Source organism: Pristiophorus japonicus, chromosome 1 (assembly GCF_044704955.1).
Source record: "Pristiophorus japonicus isolate sPriJap1 chromosome 1, sPriJap1.hap1, whole genome shotgun sequence".
Classification (NCBI taxonomy): Eukaryota; Metazoa; Chordata; class Chondrichthyes; family Pristiophoridae; genus Pristiophorus; species Pristiophorus japonicus.
Window position 1 is genome coordinate 51771945 of NC_091977.1, and position 19670 is coordinate 51791614.

At 42.4% G+C, this 19670-nt stretch overlaps 1 protein-coding gene across 1 annotated transcript in view; it reads right to left on the reverse strand.

Annotated features, from left to right (window-relative positions):
- Positions 1–19670, reverse strand: part of jmy (junction mediating and regulatory protein, p53 cofactor) — a 144863-nt gene that overhangs the window by 15981 nt on the left and 109212 nt on the right. Inside the window, exons 4-6 of the mRNA XM_070879750.1 lie at positions 13092–13261; positions 12009–12174; positions 8373–8560 (exon numbers count right to left, since the gene is read on the reverse strand). Coding sequence (XP_070735851.1) covers positions 8373–8560; positions 12009–12174; positions 13092–13261 — 524 coding nt within the window. The remainder of the gene's footprint in view (positions 1–8372; positions 8561–12008; positions 12175–13091; positions 13262–19670) is intronic.

A 19670-nucleotide genomic window follows, 5' to 3' on the forward strand; every position in this document is an offset into this window, starting at 1 on the left:
ATTACAGCTGCAATTGTGCCGCAAAGGGAAGGGACTTTTATACGAATGTTTTCATTGGAAGACATACTTCAAAAGATATATTTTTAAAATCCCTACATGTGACAGTTTTTTAAAAAATAGGCAGCTAAATTCAATTAGTAAATGAATGAAGAATTTGACTAGGATTCGAGTCCTGAAGTACATACAGCTCTACAAAAGATTTCAGTTTAAATTGCTTGTTGTTAAACATGAATTTGTGCAGATTCTAAGCAGCAAAGAAAATATAGCGTTACTTAGTTAAGTGGATGAGTTCAGTTGACTAAGAGACCTCCATGTGGGTTATTCCCATTCAAAATACCATGATTACAAAATTGCTACATTTTCAGTGCATTGGCTTTCAGTTGCTCTTGCTGGTCAGCTCATTTTGCTGCCAGACTGACAGGAAAAATATTAAAAAGTACAAATTTAAAGTACATGTCAAATGAGAAATCATCACAACTCTCCTTTTTCTATTGTCAAAGTGCATTGCACTTTAAATTGCCTGGAATTTGCAACTTACAAGCCAGTGTCAGTGGGAGACATTTCAGCTTCAAATCAGTGAAAACCTTATAGTATTAGGAATAGTACAACAGCATCTTGGAGGCAATCTTGAATCTCTAGCTTTGCATTTGATTCAATATATTCACACAGTGCAATGCAGACTTCAAATAGTTTTCAGGTTGGATCAGGAATGTTTTAAGCTTTATTTTTAAACTGTTTAGTTTTGACAAAGTATTAACTGGCTTTCACTAACATTAAGGGCTGGATTTTCGAGAAGTTTGCGACCAGGTTTTCGCCGTGATTTGACCCTCCGCAGCGAAAACCTGGTCACAAAGCTTGGGCGGGATCTTCGGGTATCCGTTTGCGGCGGCACTTTCAAGTACATTTGTGTCGTACTTTCGGCACTCTCCCTGCACACCGCGCCAAGAATACAGACGGGTCAGCCCAGCCAGCAGCAAGTAGTATGAAAACCTGCAAAAAAGGTAAGTTAAAGTTTTTATTTTTAAATTCTTTTTCAGCGATTTTCTAGCTAAGAGTTTTGTGAATGTTTTTTGCAATTTCCCCTGCCAAGGCCTCTCCTGGCCCCAGACTAAATTTGGCAAAACTCGCGTTTTTGCAACACCCCCTTTACCGGCCCTAAAATTCAAACACCACTTAGAACTGGTTCGAGAGCGGAGTCCACACTGTAACTTGGCTCTGTCTGCTACGTAGCACTTTAAGTAGCTACTGGTCTCAAACCATGCAAGTATTACTGAGGCATGTGTCCCATGATTTAGATGTCCAGATTTTTTGCCATTAATTTACTTAATTAATTCTCATTTGCATGATGCAGTTATGTTATAGAATTATACAATGAATTTCACAAGCCCTTTACAGCAGATAGCAAATTATCACTCATAGTGGTGCACAAGCTTCCCCCCACCACGCACCCCACTCCCTCCCCATCCCACCCAAGTTTGCTGTCATAAAAACCATTGAGAAACTCCAACCAGTACATATATATCCTGCATGATAACAGTACAATTCAATTCAAAGTCAGTCATTCTGAGAAACCAGTCTTGAAACAGTCTGCACTGCAATACTTATGTAGTCCTCCACATTAAAAAAAAATTATTGGTGTATGTCTTGTGTCTTTTGGGACTCCTTAGCATTAAACTTCTTAACTAGGTTGTCTTCAAGGAGCTTGAAATTAATACGAACATACGCAGTTCCAGCTAAAGTTATAATACAGCAGATTTTGCAATTAAATTCCATGACCTTTTCACTGGAGGATCTGGCAAGTGGATGTGTTCAATTATGAATGATAAATTCCAATACAGCAATGTGATCAGCCTTATTGTGTAACAAGATAAACAGTAAATTAAGCTGGTAAGTACAGGATTCTTAAATAGTTTTCACTTAATATAAACAATATGATGATGTTGGGGGCAATGGTTGGGGAATTTTTGTTGCTCCAAATTCTCATCCTTGTTTTCAAATCCCTCTATGGCCTTGTCCCTCTCTATCTCTAAACTCCTCCAGCCCTACAACACTCCAAGATTTTGGCGCTCCTCCAATTCTGGCCTCTTGCGCAACCTGATTTTGATCACTCCACCATTGGCGGCCGTGCTTTCAGCTGCCTAGGCCCTAAGCTCTACAATTCCCTCCCTAAACCTCTAAGTCTCTCTACCTCTCTTTCCTCCTTTAAGACGTGCCGTAAAACCTACTTTTTTGGACCAAACTTTTGGCCATTTGTCCTAATAGCTCCTTATGTGGCTTGGTGTCAAATGTTGTTTGATAAGACTCCTGTGAAGCACCTTGGGATGTTTTGCTATGTTAATGGTGCTATATAAATGCAAGTTGTTATAACACAGGCCCATACATGTTGATGGAAATAACAAAAACAAATTAAACAGAACTTTCTGAACAGCCTAAGCAAATATTTTGCACAAGAAATGCATTTAATCTAATTTTGATGAAAAAGCGATTCTGCTGGAGACAGAATCCAGTACTTTTATAAAGGTGATTGGAACATTATGATTACCATACAGTCCCTGCTCAACACAGTGGGAACCATCTACTGACAGATCCCATTCACATAATGAGTGGCTCTCTTCTGCCTCAAAGAGCAAAGTAGCTGATCTGCATTAGACTGACCCATAATTCTCAAGATGTCGAATTACTTCTTAAAGATCATTTTTTTATCCAATCTTGGGGTGCAATGGGAGAAGTGCAGCTATAAAAGGTAGCAATTTTGTCTCACCATACTGCAAACAGTAATGAATATATTCTTAAAACCTGCATTCGAGTTGAAAGACTACAATCTAATCTCAGGATCAGATTAAATGCACAAACTAAACTCTGGTTAGATTTCAACACACAGCCAGGTGTTCATTCTTGTCGATGTATTGAGCAAAATACATTTACTTTTCCAAATTTATTACATTTTATTATCTCTCAACACAATCTAAATTAAACATCTAAGTAAAGCCTGCCATGCAAGGCAAAAGTTGAGAGTCAGATTATTTGGCCAATATTGGTGATCACAAACAATTTAAAATGTTAAAGAACATTTAAAATAAAATCTGGCAGATGAACATGAGACTTTCCTCCACATTTGTGTTCTAAGTGGCCAGCTAAATAGAATAAAACTAAATAAGGTCTTCATAACACCTTAAGTGGAATAGAGCTCCAAATTTGGAGCGAGTCATGGCTGCACAATAAAGTAGTGGAATGCAAATACAACCCCCCCCATTTGCTGGCACAGGCACAATGGGGCCAAGTTTCGGCCTGAGTTGCTCCTGTTTTTTTGGAGCAACTGGTTTAGAATGGAGTATCTTAGAAATTTGAATTCTCGGCATTTAGTTTGCTCCAGTTCTATTCAGTTAGAATAGTTTCACTTTGGAACAGAATTTTTTTTTTTCCAAAAAGGGGCATGTCCTGCCACTTACGCCTGTTTTCAAAGTTTAGGCAGTGAAAACTTACTCCAAACTAACTTGGAATGGAGTAAGTGAAGATTTTTGTACGTTCGAAAAAACCTTGTCTACACTTTAGAAAATTAGGCGTAGGTTACAACTTAGGCGTAGGGAATGGGGGGGGGGGGGGGGTGGGTGGGTTTAAAGGGAAGTTTACAAACATTAAACACTTCAGTTTTACAAATAAAGAGCCATCATTAATAATAAATGATAAATACATCAATAAATCAACCAATAAATCAATCAAAAAAAATTAATAAAAAATAAAAAAAATGTAAAAACTCAATAAATAAAACATTTTCTACTTACCGACTGCAGCACTGGGAGTCCTCCAACAGCGTGCTGGGATGCCCACCTGTTGGCAGCCCAGTCAAACTTGTGGGCATAATCCTCAACCCGACCCGACAGTCGGCCGACAATAAAAAATAAAATGTTGTTGCCGGCAGCCCAACCTCCCCTTTAACGGCGGACATGCCACAAACAGCTCCCCGCTGGGGAAAGCTGTCGGGGCACCGACGCTCTCGTGGGGCAATTTCCTGTGGGGTCAGAAAGCGGGTCGCTGCCGGTCAGTAAGGGGTCGGCATATGCCCGACATAATGGGAAAACTGGCGGTGCAGTAACCCTTTCCCGCCACTTCCGGCCCGGGACAATTTCCGACTGGTTGGCCCATCTGTGCACCCCCCCTGGTCGGTAAGGCCTCTCTGCTCCATTCCCGCCTCTTAGAGGTGGTAATGGAGCTTATGTAGGGGGACAATTTTGGCCCCCTGATGTCTGGAACATCTATATGGCTATCATATAACAAGCTGTTGTGCAAGTCCTTCTACCACAATCAAGGCAGATATCTGTCAAGTAGTTGATGAGGAAATTGTGAGGCCTGGGATGACAGTACAATAAGGCATTATCTACGTTCTGAATATTTGAACATGCTCATATATATTTAGGATTCAATGCTTACTTTGATTGGGTTGCAGAATAGAAAGCAGCTGCTGCTGATCGCCTCACATTCAACTGATAGAACCTCCGAACAATGGAGTATGATGTATGTCCATGCTGTGATCAGAAGTATGGCGGCTCCCCTATAAACTTCATATATACTCCCCTATCCATATCCTTGGCCATCTCCCCGACTGTGCCATATCCTGTGATCTTTCTGCACCTGTGGTCTTCACCTTTGACATGGTTATCTTTGATCACTTCCTCATCTCCCTTACCACCCACACATATCTACCTTCCAGAATCCCACTTATTTCACCATCCATCATTGTAAAAACTCTCTTCTGCCCTCCCTCTTCCACCCCAGGACACTAAATAAACTCACTGTCAAATTCCTAAAATAGTCATCTCGAGCCCTCCACTGTGGTCAAACTGCTTAACCGCAGTTTCTCACACATCTTCAATACCGTTTTTCCTGGCAAAACTATTATTTCCTACAACGCTTATTCCTCCTAGTGCAAACCCCATGTTGATCTCCACGTTTGAGGGATGTAAATTTGATCACATCTGGTTCAAAACTGGCCTTATCATTCATTTTGAGATCTGGCTTCAACACATCAAACACTATGCTTATTCAATCTTCCCAGCTTAAACACCCCACTATTTCCAGAATCTTCCTAGAAGGTAAGGATAGCCTCTGCGTCCTTTTTTCTATGACCAGTTGCCACCTTCCGCTGGTTTCACCATCACATCAAATGCCAAGTGTGAGGAGTTCATGAATCTCTCAAGACTAGATTAAGATTAACCATGAAGTTCCCTTTGCTGCATCTTCCCCTTCCACCTGGTCCCCAGCCCAACCAAAGTCTTCCACCAGTCTGGCAATTAACTTGATTCTCTTTGCAGCTTCTTCCCATCTCTCCTCCCACCCTCTTCAAGCTTATTTTGTCTGAAATTCAGCCTGTGCTCCCTTGATTCCCCATCCCATTTAACCTTTCTATCTAGTCTCTCTGCTGGATAACATTGTCAATGGTTCCTGTGCTATGGGCACCATTTCTCTTCTCTTCCACTGTTATCACTCCCCTTCTTAAAAAAATGTTTAGACGCTGCAAATTACTACACCACCTGCACTCTTCCATTATTCTCCAAGGTCCTTGAACATGTCAGCGTCTCCCAGCCTCATGCCTACCCCTCCTGTATCTCAGTTTGAATCCTTGCAGTCTAGCATTTGCTCTTCTCAGAGCATGGAAAGATCCTTAATTAATGTAACTAAAGATATCCTCCGCGTGTGACGTTTGGTCCTCATTTACCTTTCGACAGCATTCAACATGGTTAAAATCATACCATCCTCCTCTAATATCTTCCCTCTGTCATGAAACTGTGTTTGCATCATTCCATTCCTACCTATCCAAATGCAATCAGTGCATTTCCAGCAATGGTTTCTTTTCCACCCCTGTATCGTGAAAGCCACTGTCTTCACAAACTCTGCTTCCTTGCCACTAATGCCTTTCCCAATCCCAGCCACTGTTGTGGGTTCAACCAGATTATTTGGAGTCTCAGCGTCCTTTTCAACCCCAAGCCTAGTTTCAGACCATAAATCCTCTTCACTTCTGCCCTTACCTCTTCCCCCGGAAAGCCTCATGCATACTGTGGTCTTCTCCAGACTTTGACTACTCCAACTTTCTCTTTTCTGGCCTCCTTTTTCTACCTTCCATAAACTTCAACTTTACTGCATAAATCCTATCCCATATGGAGTCCCACTTAACCATCACAAGTACCCTCGTTAACTGAACAAAAAAGATTCTAACTGTAATTTCTTTACTCAACAGGCATAATTTCTTCACTTATTTAGCACTTGTTTAACAAAAAAGGCAACATCAAAATTAAATTAATATAATGGTATTCCATATTTTCCAACAGCTATGATTGTTTGGAATGTTGAGAAAACATTTAGGACAGAATAGTCACAATGAACCCACAATTTTTTTTAGATAGTATTTTCAAATAGTAACTTTTTTTGATTTATTTAAAAATTAATTTTACTGCATTTGAAATCTGCTTTACATTAGACAGGGAGCATTTTATAATAAATTACAGACTGTTACCCAAGTTGAGGCTGCTCAGGGAGGTATCACCATGTTCACCACTAAGATCAGCTATCTTCAGTGTTTGCTTTTTTAACATTCTGGTTCAGCCATGATCATTTTCTTTCATTAAAATTAATTATTGTACAATATCTTCCAAGCAGCATAAAATAACACTAAGTAAAAAGTACAAAGGGCAAAGTTAACAAACAAGCACCTAATTTGAAACATCTGGTCAGTTGAGTTGAAAACTAGGGTTTAGTGATGCTCTTGGCACTCAAGAGCCCATATCCACCATTTATTGCTTTCAATCTAGTAGTAAACAGGGACAAATTTACCTCACCTGTTGCTGTGATGTATCTACCAGCAGGAATTGAAGGCAGGAAAGCAGCAAGGAAGGGAAAGGGAGAGACAAAGAGAGAGGCGGGAACGATGCAAACCCTGAAACCATAAACTAAACAAATATTAACTATCCAAGTAGAACAGCAAAATAAGCCAGTAATACAAGCGAAGATTTTTCTTTAAAAACTTCCATATAAATACTTCATGTTCATTTTCCTAACCATTAAAATGTTTTCCTTATGTTAATTAAGAACAGCTTTCATTTTCTTTATATAGTCTAGCAAAACACCCCCCCACCCCACAAATTTCAAATGGATGTTTACTAAAGCAATGATTACGAGGACAGACAAAAACCTGGGCATCATCACCATGCCACTGACTTCAACTGCCCATGATAGTTTGTTACTGATGTCTCCTGCTACTTGGAAAAGAACTTAAATGGGGGGGGGGGGGAAATAAATGCTTGTTCTAACACTACGCAATTCAACGTTTGGAACGAACTTATAAAGCATGCTATTTTAAATTCTGGTTGTGTCTTTGGTGAATTTTTTTGAAAACCAAGTGTCATTATCGACCTAGGTCAGATACCACAGAAATGGAGTACAGCTTCCTTTATCTTGCTCTGATAAATTGCTTTAACTCAACCAAAGAAAAGTGCTCCCACCGTAATTTCCAAACCAACAACTCTTACAATTTCTCTGAATGAAATTCAAATTTACCACCAATCTATGCCAAATTGCACCGTAGGCCTGCGCTCACTGGGAACCGATTTGAGATTGTCTGAGCTAGTTACACATATGACCCTTAAAGCCTGAGAGTGGAGAGTTTTGTCTCATCAGTCTCGGTAGATTTAAGCTCAGGCCCCAGAGATGAAGGCAGAGGGTTCTAACCTAATGTTCTGGCAAGACCCAGCATCCTTGTTCTAAGCGCAAAATGTGACAATTTTCATAAATGAAAATCAATCAAGTCCAGTGTAACAACAGTTTTAAAATATTGCTGTTTTATTTTACAGCCTTACTAAAAGTCTAAAACATAATTTATTTAGCAGTCTCCCTGCATAGATTAGACTTTAGTTACCCTAAAATTAATTTTGTATATTTAAAGCTCATCATTAAAATATCTTTCTCATAAATCACTGCATTTCAAATTCAATTTGTTTGAGATTATTACACCTCTATAGAGGAGTTTCTGATCCTAATCCATGCACTTAGTTACAAGTGGTTCTAGTCTGTATATTGTGTCACTAAGTCCCAAGTCAATGACCAACAGAAACTAACTGCGTAGAACAGAGATAAGGACAATCTAAAAACAAAAATGCAATGATTAGGATAGAAATGGATCATATTTTGGCAACCAAAAAGGAAGAAAAAGTGTACTTATAGTCACCAAAGTTTAAGTCACCTCTTAGGAATGCCTAGTCTCTTTTGCATTTTACAACTAGTTTTAATAAAGAAAAACATTAAATGAAACCTGGAATATATTAAAACAATCAAATTCAATTTGCAGTGAAAGAAGCCAAAGTTGCTGCAGATGATATATTTACCTTCTTGTTTCTGAGGTAGGCCTTCTTGGCTGAAATGCGACTACGTCGAGCCTCTAGCTGCCGCACTTTCTGCTGCAGCTTCAGTAGTTCCATTTTTTGTGGGATCATTGACGATGCCATATCTTCTGTTGACTGCATGGCTTCCATGCTTTCATAAGTGTCATAGTAAACAACTTCTTCTCGTTTCTCTGTTTAAAGTAAATTAATTTCAGTAATCAAACCATTAAAAATAGTTTACTCTTTCAGCCTGGGGTAAGGATACTGGCACAGTGAGGGAAAATTAACAAGGCACCGTCTTTCTCCCTTTCAAAAGCACCCTCGTCACCCCTTCCTCAAAAAACCCACCCTCAACCCCTCTTTCCTTGCATGCTACCGCTTCCGCCATCTCCAACCTCGCTTTACGCTCCAAAGTCTTTGAACGTATTGTCACCTCCCAAATCCGTGCCCATCTTTCCTGCAACTCATGTTTGAATCTTCCCAATCAGGTTTTCACCCCTGCCATTGTACTGAAATGACCTTAATCAAAGTCATAAATTACGTCATATGTGACGTAGTGCACTATCTCCCTCGTCGTTTCGACCTCTCTGCAGCTTTTGACATGGTTGACCACACCCTCCTCCTCCAACACCTCTTTCCCTTGTCCATCTCAATGGGATTGCCCTTGCTTGGTTCCATTCTAACCTGTTCAATTATAGCCAAAGCATCTCTAGCAATGGCTTCTCTTGTTGGCACTACACCATTACCTCTCAAGTCCCCCATGGATCTATCCTTGGTTACCTATTCCTCATCTACATGTTACCCCTTTGGTGACACCGTCCAAGGATATGGTGTCAGGTTAATCATGCACACTGACGACACACAGCTCTATCTTTCCAACAACGCTCTCGATCCCTCCACTGCTGCTTTGTTTTCACACCGCTTGTCCAACATCCATTACTGGATGAGCAGAATTTTCATTGGAAAGAAGAAAAACGTACATTTATATAGTGCCGTTCACGACCACCGGATGTTTCAAAGTGTTTTACAGCCAATTAAGTACTTTTTGGAAGTGTAGTCACTGTTGTAATGTGGGAAAGATCGAAGTTATTGACTTCGGCCTTCCGTCACAAACTCCGTTCTAGTCACCGATTCCATTCCCCTTCCTGGCCACTGTCTCAGGCAGAACTAGACTGTTTGCAGCCTCGGCGTCCTATTTGACCCTTAGCTGAGCTTCCGACCCCATATCAGCTGTGGCTCAGTGGGTAAGCACACTTTCCTGTCAGAAGGTTGTGGGTTCAAGCACCACTGCAGGGACTTGAGCACAAAGATCTAGGCTGACACTCCAGTGCAGTGCTGAGGGAAGTGCCATCTTTCGGATGAGACTTTAAACCGAGGTCCCGTCTGCTCTCCAGGTGGACGTAAAAATTCCCATGGCACTATTTTGAAGAAGAGCAGGGATGTTATCCCCGGCGACCTGGCAAATATTTATCCCTCAATCAACATAACAAAAACAGATTATTTGGTCATAATATTGCTGTTTGTGGGAGCTTGCTGTGCGCAAATTGGCTGCAGCGTTTCCCACAATACAACAGTAACACCACATCAAAAGTACTTAATTGGCTGTAAAGCGCTTTGAGACAACCGGTGGTCATGAAAGGTGCTATATAAATGCAAGTAAATGTGTCTGTCTCTCTCTCTTTTTCTCATTCATTCATTGACCTACATTGGCTCCCGGTCCACCAATGTCTCGAACTTAAAATTCTCATCCATGGCCTCACCTCTCCTTATCTCCAACCTCCTCCAGCCCTTCAAGAACTGTATCCTCCAATTTTGGCCTCTTGTGTGTCCCCAAATTCTTTTGCTCCATCATTGACAGCTGTGCCTTTGGCTGTCTAGGCCCCAAACTCTGGAATTCCTTCCCTAAACCACTCCGCCTCTCCACCTTTCTCATTCTCTCTCCTTTGAGAAGCTCATGAAAACCTACTTCTTTAATCAAGCTTGTGGCCACATATTCTAATGTCTCCTTCTTTGGCTCTGTCAATTTTTGTCTGATTATGCATCTGTAAAGTGCCTTGGGACATTTTTCTATGTTAAAGGTGCCATATAAATGCAAGTTGTTGTAGTAGTTTTTTCTACCAGGCCTTCACACTCTCCCAACAGGATTCCCTACTGTCTGCTGCTTCACAGCTGCTCCCAATAAGCTGCCAAGGGGCTGAAAAAATACTTGTTCCCATTTTGTTCTTGTACTGTTATGCATACAGTCTCATGGTGGAGACAGGAGAAAAGCTACAAAGGAGGAAGGGAAATCAGTCCTGCTTCAGCGAGTTAAAGGTCCTCCAGGTATAGCTGCCAAAGTTGCACTTTTGAAGAATACTTGCACGACTATTCTTTATAAAACTTGAAGTTGGCCTGAAATTCAGATTCTCTTGCCAAAATTGTAAAACCATTTCCAGGGGCCATTTTTTCCAATCAATCTTCCGATCTGCTTTAGCTTCTCTTCATAAACTTAAAAAAAAATATCAATCTAAAAATGGCACCTCTGGCATACAACATATAATACTTTTAAAGCATCTTAATTTATTTTTCAAATATTAAAAGATAGCAAGTGTAATGATTTTGATAAATCACATCTTCTAGTTACAAGTTGAACCTTCCTTCTCCGGCACCCTCGAGACCTGGCCTGTCCCAAACGAGGGATTTTGCCAGATGAGGGGAGGTCACATGTTTGGGTGGACTGTGCCTTTAAGTGCTGCTGTTGGGGCAAGTGTGTGCGTGCGCCGATTGGCTGAACTGACTGTCAGTCAGCCAATCAGTGTACGGGGGCCCCGGAAGAGTCGGCGGGCCCCGAAGAACCGGCCCGACCCCCCGGAGGGAGCGCTGTGGGTAGGAGCGGCCAGCCCGAGGACTGTGGCTGCAGGAGTTCCAGCAGGCAACGAGAAGGAGGCAGCCGATTGAGGAGAAAGATTATATTGGTGAGTAGGATTTTGACAGTCACGTTTTGCGCATGCACCACCCGGTGGCCGGAATGGCCCCGGATGAGGGGTTGTGTCAGATAAGGAGTCCCAGATAAGAGAGGTTCAACCTGTATATTGATCACTTGCACCATTTATTCAAGATTATGTGCTATAAGGTCATCAATTGTGACTCACAGAATAGAGAACATACATACTACATCTCATTCGCTTACACAAAATAGTGATTTATTTTTCAAGATAGAAAAACTTTGCGTTGTCCCCTCTCATCTCCCCAAATGTGTCTTGCCAGGTCTTATATTTCTAGTGGCTGGAGGTAGGCCAGCAAGCAGACTGCTTGCTCCCAAGCCTTTTCTAATGTTGGCCTTCAGGAGATGGGCAATAGAGGTTTGGTAATAACTACCCTTTCTGTTTGGTGTCTGCACTGAGGGAAATCATTTTCTCCACAGCAGTGCAACTATGATGAGGAATTCAGAGGTGTGGGGCTTGGAGAAAACAAATCCATATCCTTACACTTCATGAAATTTGTATTCCAACATGCTAACTCAAAGTTAATATAATTATTAGAAAAAGCAGTGCCAGTATGAACAGAACCAAAGAATATACATCAAGATGGCTCCCAACCTATTTGAATCAACTTTACTTCTACTGAACAAAACTGAGTTAAAGTTGCTTTCCACCATACCTGCAATGAGCCTCTTCATGCTTTCAAGTTGTGCTGTTAACAGTAGCTCCTCACATTTCAGGATCTCAAACTGCACCTCATACAACTGAAGCTGCATATCATAATAGTCAGCCTCCAACCGGTCCAGCCGTGCTATGGCATCTCTGCCACTCTGAAGGCTCTGCATCTGTTTGGAAGGAGAAAAAGTAAACAGGTGAGAACTGTTGACTACATTATATTGCAAACCTGTGGTGAGGGACACAGATAATGTTGGTCCAACATTCATAGTACTGTGCTCAACTATAATACCACAACTCAGCAAGTAAACACAGGATAAGTATGCTATAAGTTTCCAGATGCACACTTTTATGTTTATGGGAAAGACTGAATATAAAAGTATCACTTATGTATTGAGAATGAATAATTGCTGAACATATCAGGTACGTTTGTAATCATATTGGGGTTAACAATCACAGTTTAATTGAACAGACAATATACATTCTAGTAAAATTATGTTCACTTCAAATGTTAAAATCGTCAGTTTTAAATACAAATTTACATCAAGTTCTCCGTTTGTCAGATTTTACTGCATTTCTCCACTGATCAGACAACGCTGGTTTCAATTATCATATTAATGCCTCTAATCATGATCACATCTTTGCTGTTATGCCTTATTGTTTGACATAGTTGCATTCTTTACATCACTCACTTCATAGCCCTCTGTATTTTAAGAGTGACACAGTTCCATCATTAGACCAAATATTATGCCTCAATGGTATACAGACTATAGAATCACTGACAATAGATCACAGGAAAATCAAATTTTTCCTCGTTACATTTTATTCCCAATATTCTTTTGATTCATTTATGGGATGTAGACATCGCTAGCAAGGCCAGCATTTATTGCCCATCCCTAATTGCCCTTGAGAAGGTGGTGGTGAGCCACCTTCTTGAAACACTGCAGTCCGTGAGGTGAAGGTACTCTCACAGTCCTGTTAGGGAGGGAATTCCAAGATTTTGACCCAGCAACGATGAAGGAACAGCGATATATTTCCAAGTCAGGGTTTAATTAAGTACTTCAATGTTGTATTGCTACAAACTTACACCATCTTTAAGTGCACGCTTTTTCTGCTCCAGGCAAATCTCTTTCGCTCGCATTAGCTGTAGTGTTTCCTTTGCAACTGCACACCGAAGTTTTTCCATCCTCTCTATTGCCATGGCCCAGGCTGCCTTCCCACATTTTTTCTGGTCGGCACGCATCCGATCATACACAGCTAAAAGAAAATAAATAAGATCTGTCAAAGTAAGACAAATAAAGATAGCTAAACCACCAGTACTTGTGCCTCTCTATAGGGGTGCAGCCTAAAATATCAGCTATAGTCTATTTTTATTGTTTGTGTCAGAATGCTCTTAATACTAGAGCAGCTTCTCAATAGATTTCACAAGTGTCCCACTGTTGTCAACTCAGCAAGTTTATAAAGAACACTCCAATGTTGTCTTAAGTGTTTGGACTATAAAGCATTAACCACTCTACTAAATGCAGATATTCCAATTTTTTTTACATTTCAGATTCGCATTCTCCTTCCGGAAGAGTCACTGTTCTACACAAGTTCAGCTTATCTGTTGAAATCATGGATTAAAAATAATAAAGAAAATTGCCTCTGTCTGTTGGCTGCAAAGGGTCAAAATATTCATTTGCTTTTATGTACTTCAAAGTTGTAATGCTATCTGGCGGGTAGATGGAGTTAAGATACAGATCAACCATGATCTAACTGAATGACAGAACAGGCTTGAGGGGTTGAATGGCCTACTCCTATTCCTATATTCCTATCACAAGTTAGATTTAGATTAGGAAGACATTTTGGCCCATTTTAGCTCATCCATCCCCATCATGGTATTCAACTATTTCTTAAATGATTCCAAGCTTTTTACCTCCACCATCCTAGCTGGAAGTCCATTCCATGTGTTGATTACTCTTTTTGTGCAAAAGAACTTCCCGACATTAATTCAAAATTTGCCTTTTATTAGTTTTAACCTGCACTCCTTATCCTACTGTCACGGTTTAGTTTGAAGTTAAGTTCCAAATCTACCATTTCCATACCATTTCTAACTTGTACACCTCTGTACGGTCACTTCTCAGTTGCCTCTTTTCAAGACTTAAAAGCTCAAGTTTATCCATTGTTTGTTTCCTCATACCTCGATCCTCTGACACCAGGGATCATGCTAGTGACTTTTCTCTGAACTGCCTCTGGGACTTGAATGCCAGCCTTGTATCTCGGCAACCAGAACTAGTTACTCAAGGTGTGGTCTGAGCACAGCAGTTTCTCGAACATAACTGATTTTGCTGAAGCTTAGCATTCCATTTGTTTTGTTGATTGCTGCTCTGTAGTGATCAGACATGTTGAGTGTAGAGTCTACTTAGATCACTTTCAACTCCATCCTAAGTTATATCTGCACCAATTATGGGGCATTTACATCACTCACTTTTTTTTCTCCCCATGTGGAGTACTTTACACTTGTCCATATTAAATTGTTACTTTGGCCATTTCATTTTGTAGTTCACAACCTGCTTCTTCAGATTCCACTGCCCCTCCTGGTTTGTGAATTTGACCAGTTTACATTGAGTTTCTGAATGCAGGTTGTTAAAGTAAAGTAAAAATCATCCAACACCAAACTCTGAGCAAATAAAGAGAAAAAATGGTGGTTGCTTTAAGACTTTAAAAAATTGGGTTTTATCATCAGTGCACAGAACTACACATTTGAACTGATGATCTCTAATGTAGCAATATCAGTGACATATCCCTTACCCTGGCACCTTGTTAAGTTTAAAGTCATTTTCTGGATATACTTCTTCTGCACCATGAACTATCCTATATACCTCTTTAATGTCACTTCTCAGACACCTCTGGTATGATAGTATAGTGGTTATGTTACTGAACAAATAGTTCAGCAGTCTGGACTAATAATCCAGAAAATGTGAGTTTTTGCTTTTGAATACCAATATCATCTTGACTCAGTGGCCACACTTCTGTCTCTGAGTCAGAAGGTTGCAGGTTTGCGCCCCTCTCTAAGGGCTCAATTTTGCCCAACCCCTTTTTTCGGCGCCCTTACCTTAAGTGCGCTGACATTGCGCGTTGGAAACGGCACCAGGAAAAAGTCGCCCCATCTTGGCCGTTCTTCCGAGTCCCCGAAGTCCCAGCATGGCGTGCATTGTGAAGTGGGGGGGGCGGAGCAACAGGCCAGCGCCAAAAACAGTACCAGTACCTGCGCGCACACGCAGTGAAGTCTGCTCACATTCTCCTGCCCTCCCAGCGTGTCCTGTGGGCTGCGAGCAGGACCTAATGCTCGCAGCTCCTATCCCCGGTCGAAGGGACGCCTCGATTTTGCCGCAACCTATCCCTGGCTGATTGGCCTCCCGCACCGGCTTGCCGGCCCACTGAGTTCCCGGGCCGAGGTAGGAGTTCGGTTTTATTTTTTATTCATTGATGGTTGTGCTTGAGAGTTTGGATTTGGGGGATGTGGGGGGGGGGGGGGGGGGAAAGAGGGGGAGAGAGAGAGAGTGTGTTTTGTGGGGGGGCGGGGGGGCGAAGAAAGTGTATCTTGGGGGAGGGGAAGAGTGTTTTTGGGGGGGGGGGGGGGCGGGAGACTTAAAAAAAAAATTGATTCTGGCATAAAAGGGAAGACTTCTATTTTTTTTATTTGTTATTGATTGCTTATTACTTTTTGTGCTTTGTAAGTCTTGGTGCTTTAAATGTACGAACCTGCGCCAATTTCTTAACGGCCCGCAAGGTTTTTCAGAGCTGGCCACATTGGTCTGGAGTAAGTTTTAGCTGGCCAAAGTGGCATAAATGGCCAAAACTGGCCTAAGTGTCTGGGAGCACGCCCTTTTGAAAAAAAAATTTAACTAAAAAAAAAAAATCGTAATTAACTGACTTACTCTGGAGCAAATTTTTTGGGGGAAATGGCATTTTTTTTTAAACTTACGCCAGAAAAAACAACTTACTCCAAAAAAATTGATGCAAATCATGGTCAAAATTGGGCCCCAAGACTTGAGCACATTTTTCAGGCAGACCCTTCAGTGCAGTACTGAGAGAGTGCCATTGCCATCTTTCAAATGAGATGTTAAACTAATGTCCTGTCTGCCTGTTAAGGTAGATGAAAAAAAATCCCATATACTATTGAAAGATGATCAGTGGAGTTCTCCTCGTGTCCTGACTAACATTTATCCCTCAATGAGTATTACCAAAAATTCCATTGCTGACGTGCAAGTTTGCATAAGAACATAAGAAATAGGAGCAGGAGTAGGCCATATGGCCCCTCGAGCCTGCTCCGCCATTTAATACGATCATGGCTGATCCAATCATGGACTCCAGTCCACTTCCCAGCCCACTCCCCATAACCCCTTATAGGTTAAGAAACTGTCTATCTCTGTCTTAAATTTATTCAGTGTCCCAGCTTCCACAGCTCTGAGGCAGCGAATTCCACAGATTTACAATCCTCAGAGTAGAAATTCCTCCTCATCTCAGTTTTAAATGAGCAGCCCCTTAGTTCCTAATTCTTATGTTCTTATGTTTTAGTCTCCCCCATCAGTGGAAACATCCTCTCTGCATCCACCTTGTCAAGCCCCCTCATAATCTTATACGTTTCGATAAGATTACCTCTCATTCTTCTGAATTCCAATGAGTAGAGGCCCAACCTACTCAACCTTTCCTCATAAGTCAACCCCTCATCCCCGGAATCACCTAGTGAACCTTCTCTGAATTGCCTCCAAAGCAAGTATATCCTTAACGATGGAAACCAAAACTGTATACGGTATTCTAGGTGTGACCTCACCAATATCCTGTATAGCTGTAGCAAGACATCCCTGCTTTTATACTCCATCCCCTTTGCAATAAAGGCCAAGATTCCACTGGCCTTCCTGATCACTTGCTGTATCTGCATACTAACCTTTTGTGTTTCATGCACCAGGACCCCCAGGTCCCACTGTGCTGCAGCACTTGACAATTTTTCTCCATTTAAATAATAACTTGCTCTTTGATTTTTTTTTTCTGCACATTTTTCAACATTATACTCCAGCTGCCAAATTTTTGCCCACTCACTTAGCCTGTCTATGTCCTTTTGCAGGTTTTTTGTGTCCTCCACACACATTGCTTTTCCTCCCATTTTTGTAGTCAGCAAACTTGGCTACGTTATACTCAGTCCCTTCATCCAAGTCGTTAATATAGATTGCAAATAGTTGGGGTCCCCAGCACTGAGTGGATGCACATTTCTCTACATAATAAAAGTGAATACGATTCAAAAAAATTAATTGGTTGCAAAGCGTTTTAGGATGCTCAAGAGGATGTGAATGTAACATTATTTCTTTCTTCTATTATTGGAGGAAATAAACATTCAGAATATCTTGCGCTGATTTGGTTTCAAGGCTGTTTGTAGTGGAATACTGTCTAGCCAGTGGAATACCAAAATTACATCAGGGTCCTATGGACTCTCTGGAACACCAATTTGCATAGGTTAGTTGGCTCCCAACTGTTTCAGATATGAATACTGATCGTCTATTACCCAGACCACTCCAAAATTACAGCAGACTAGTCATCGGCGGGAATGCAGCGGTAGGTTGTGTGATTTTCAGCCCACTACCACCCTGTTCCTGCCCTAAATCAGGGATGAAAATTGACCCCAAGGTCTCTCTTTGCCCCTCTGAGCACCGTTTTTAATGAGTTTCTGCATGTTCTTATATTCATCCCAGTGAACCCCTTCCCCTATCTCGCTGCAGGATTCGTAGAGCTTGTTTTTCTTTATTTCTCTTCCGATTAATTTGCTGCATGTCTGTTCAGTCCAGTCCAGCCTTGCTGTATGCATTTATCCTGCATACTCAGCAGAACACTTCTCTACTCGAGGGTCGCCAGGTTGGCAGTGAGGCGCTGGCTGAATAGGGCTTTCTTATCAGGGTCTTTGAGTGCCTATGCGTTGATTTTCCTGCGGCATCTATTACCGTCGCTGTTTTGGGGCTATATTGATGTTAATGACGGAGCAGATTAGGTGGTTGTCAGCTCCCATCATGATGCAGGTGATGCGCACTTCCTTGCGGTCCCTCACTCAGACGATGACGTGTGCTTGAAGCGAGGATGTTGCCATGATGCCTTGTACTTGTCGGTCTGACGGAACAAGGTATCGGTAATGACAAGGCCATGTTTTCAGCATTTTGTAAGGAGCAGAGTACCGCTGGAGTTAGATTTCCCTACCCCCTTTCTGTCGATCACACCTCCCCAGAGGTCTGCGTCCTTTCCGACTCTGCCGTTGAAATCGCCACGGAGGATCAGCTGACCGTCCGTTGGAATTCAGGACAAGATTGTTCGAGGCTGGAGTAGAATTCCTCTTTGGTCTCATCTGTAGCATCCAGTGTTGGGGCGTACGCGCTGATGACCATAGCGCACTGGTTCCGGGCTAGAGAGAGCCGAAGAGTCATGAGACGTTCACTTGTCCCGCAAGGGGAGTCTCTGAGATGGCCCACGAGCTCATTTTTGATGGCGAAGCCAACTCCATGCAGACGTCATTCTTCTTCTGGTTTGCCTTTCCAGAAGGTGTAACCACTACCTTACTCTTTGAGCTGGCCTTCCCCTGCCCGCCGGGTCTCGCTTAGGGCAGCGATGTCAAAGTCAAAGCGCCTGAGTTCCCAGGCAACAATAGCAATGCAATGTTCTGGTCTGTCGAAATTGGGGTTGTCCATGAGGGTCCTGATGTTCCAAGTGCTGAACTTCATTTTAAAGGGTGGAAGATGCCTGTGCGTGAGTTCTTTTAACGTGGGGTGGCCGTTGCACACCAGCTACCATACGGGCTTAGCAGAGCGAGGCCTTGGCCCAATGGCAAGGGAATCCAAGACAACTGGAGACTAGGCTCTACTGTATGGGCCTAGTTGCCTAATGCGGGATGTGAGCCGTAAGCTCAGCACTGAGCAGCGCCTTAAGGAGAGACGGTGAGAAATCCAAGGTGTGGAAAGTGAGTGTAAGAGACTTGAGGCAATGCTTCACAGGTATTAGTTCCCGGCTGGTGGCAGACACTGGGGCCCCGCTCGTGTTTTTTTTAGCTACACCCCACTCCATCTTTGCTTCTCAGTGGGTCGCAAGAGAAAATAAAGTGGCCGCCGCCATTACATGCACCACGTGCCCGCCGCGATTCCTCCAGCTACTTTCGCCTCCGCAGTCGAGCGGGACCGGCGGCCGAAGGGAGGCTGAGACGCCAACGGGATTGAATCAGCTCAATGAAAAGCTGGTCCCGGGACAGGCTTAGAGGGAACGGATGGTAGGTATGTACTCGGTAGGGTCCAAATCTGTGAATTGGTCGGGAGTTCCCTGGACGCCAACGGTGTCTGCGAGGATTAGCTGAGTCAGCCACATCCAGTGGGGGAGCAAAGTCTTGGCGGCAGGAAAGTCCCGCAGGTTAAAGATCGATTTGAGTGGAGATCCGGCACTCACTGATGGAGGTGAAGTGCAGGCATGGTTGGGGGATGGGCAGTGGACTCAGGTAGCTATCCTTGCAGCATGGATTTGTACCCAGAGTCACAGACTACCCACAGTGCTTGGTCTGCCCTCAAGGTTTCCATAATCAGCACCTGTGAAGAGATGCTTGGTCACATGCCTAGAAAACACCAAGACTGGTTTGACGAGAACGACCAGGAGATCCAGG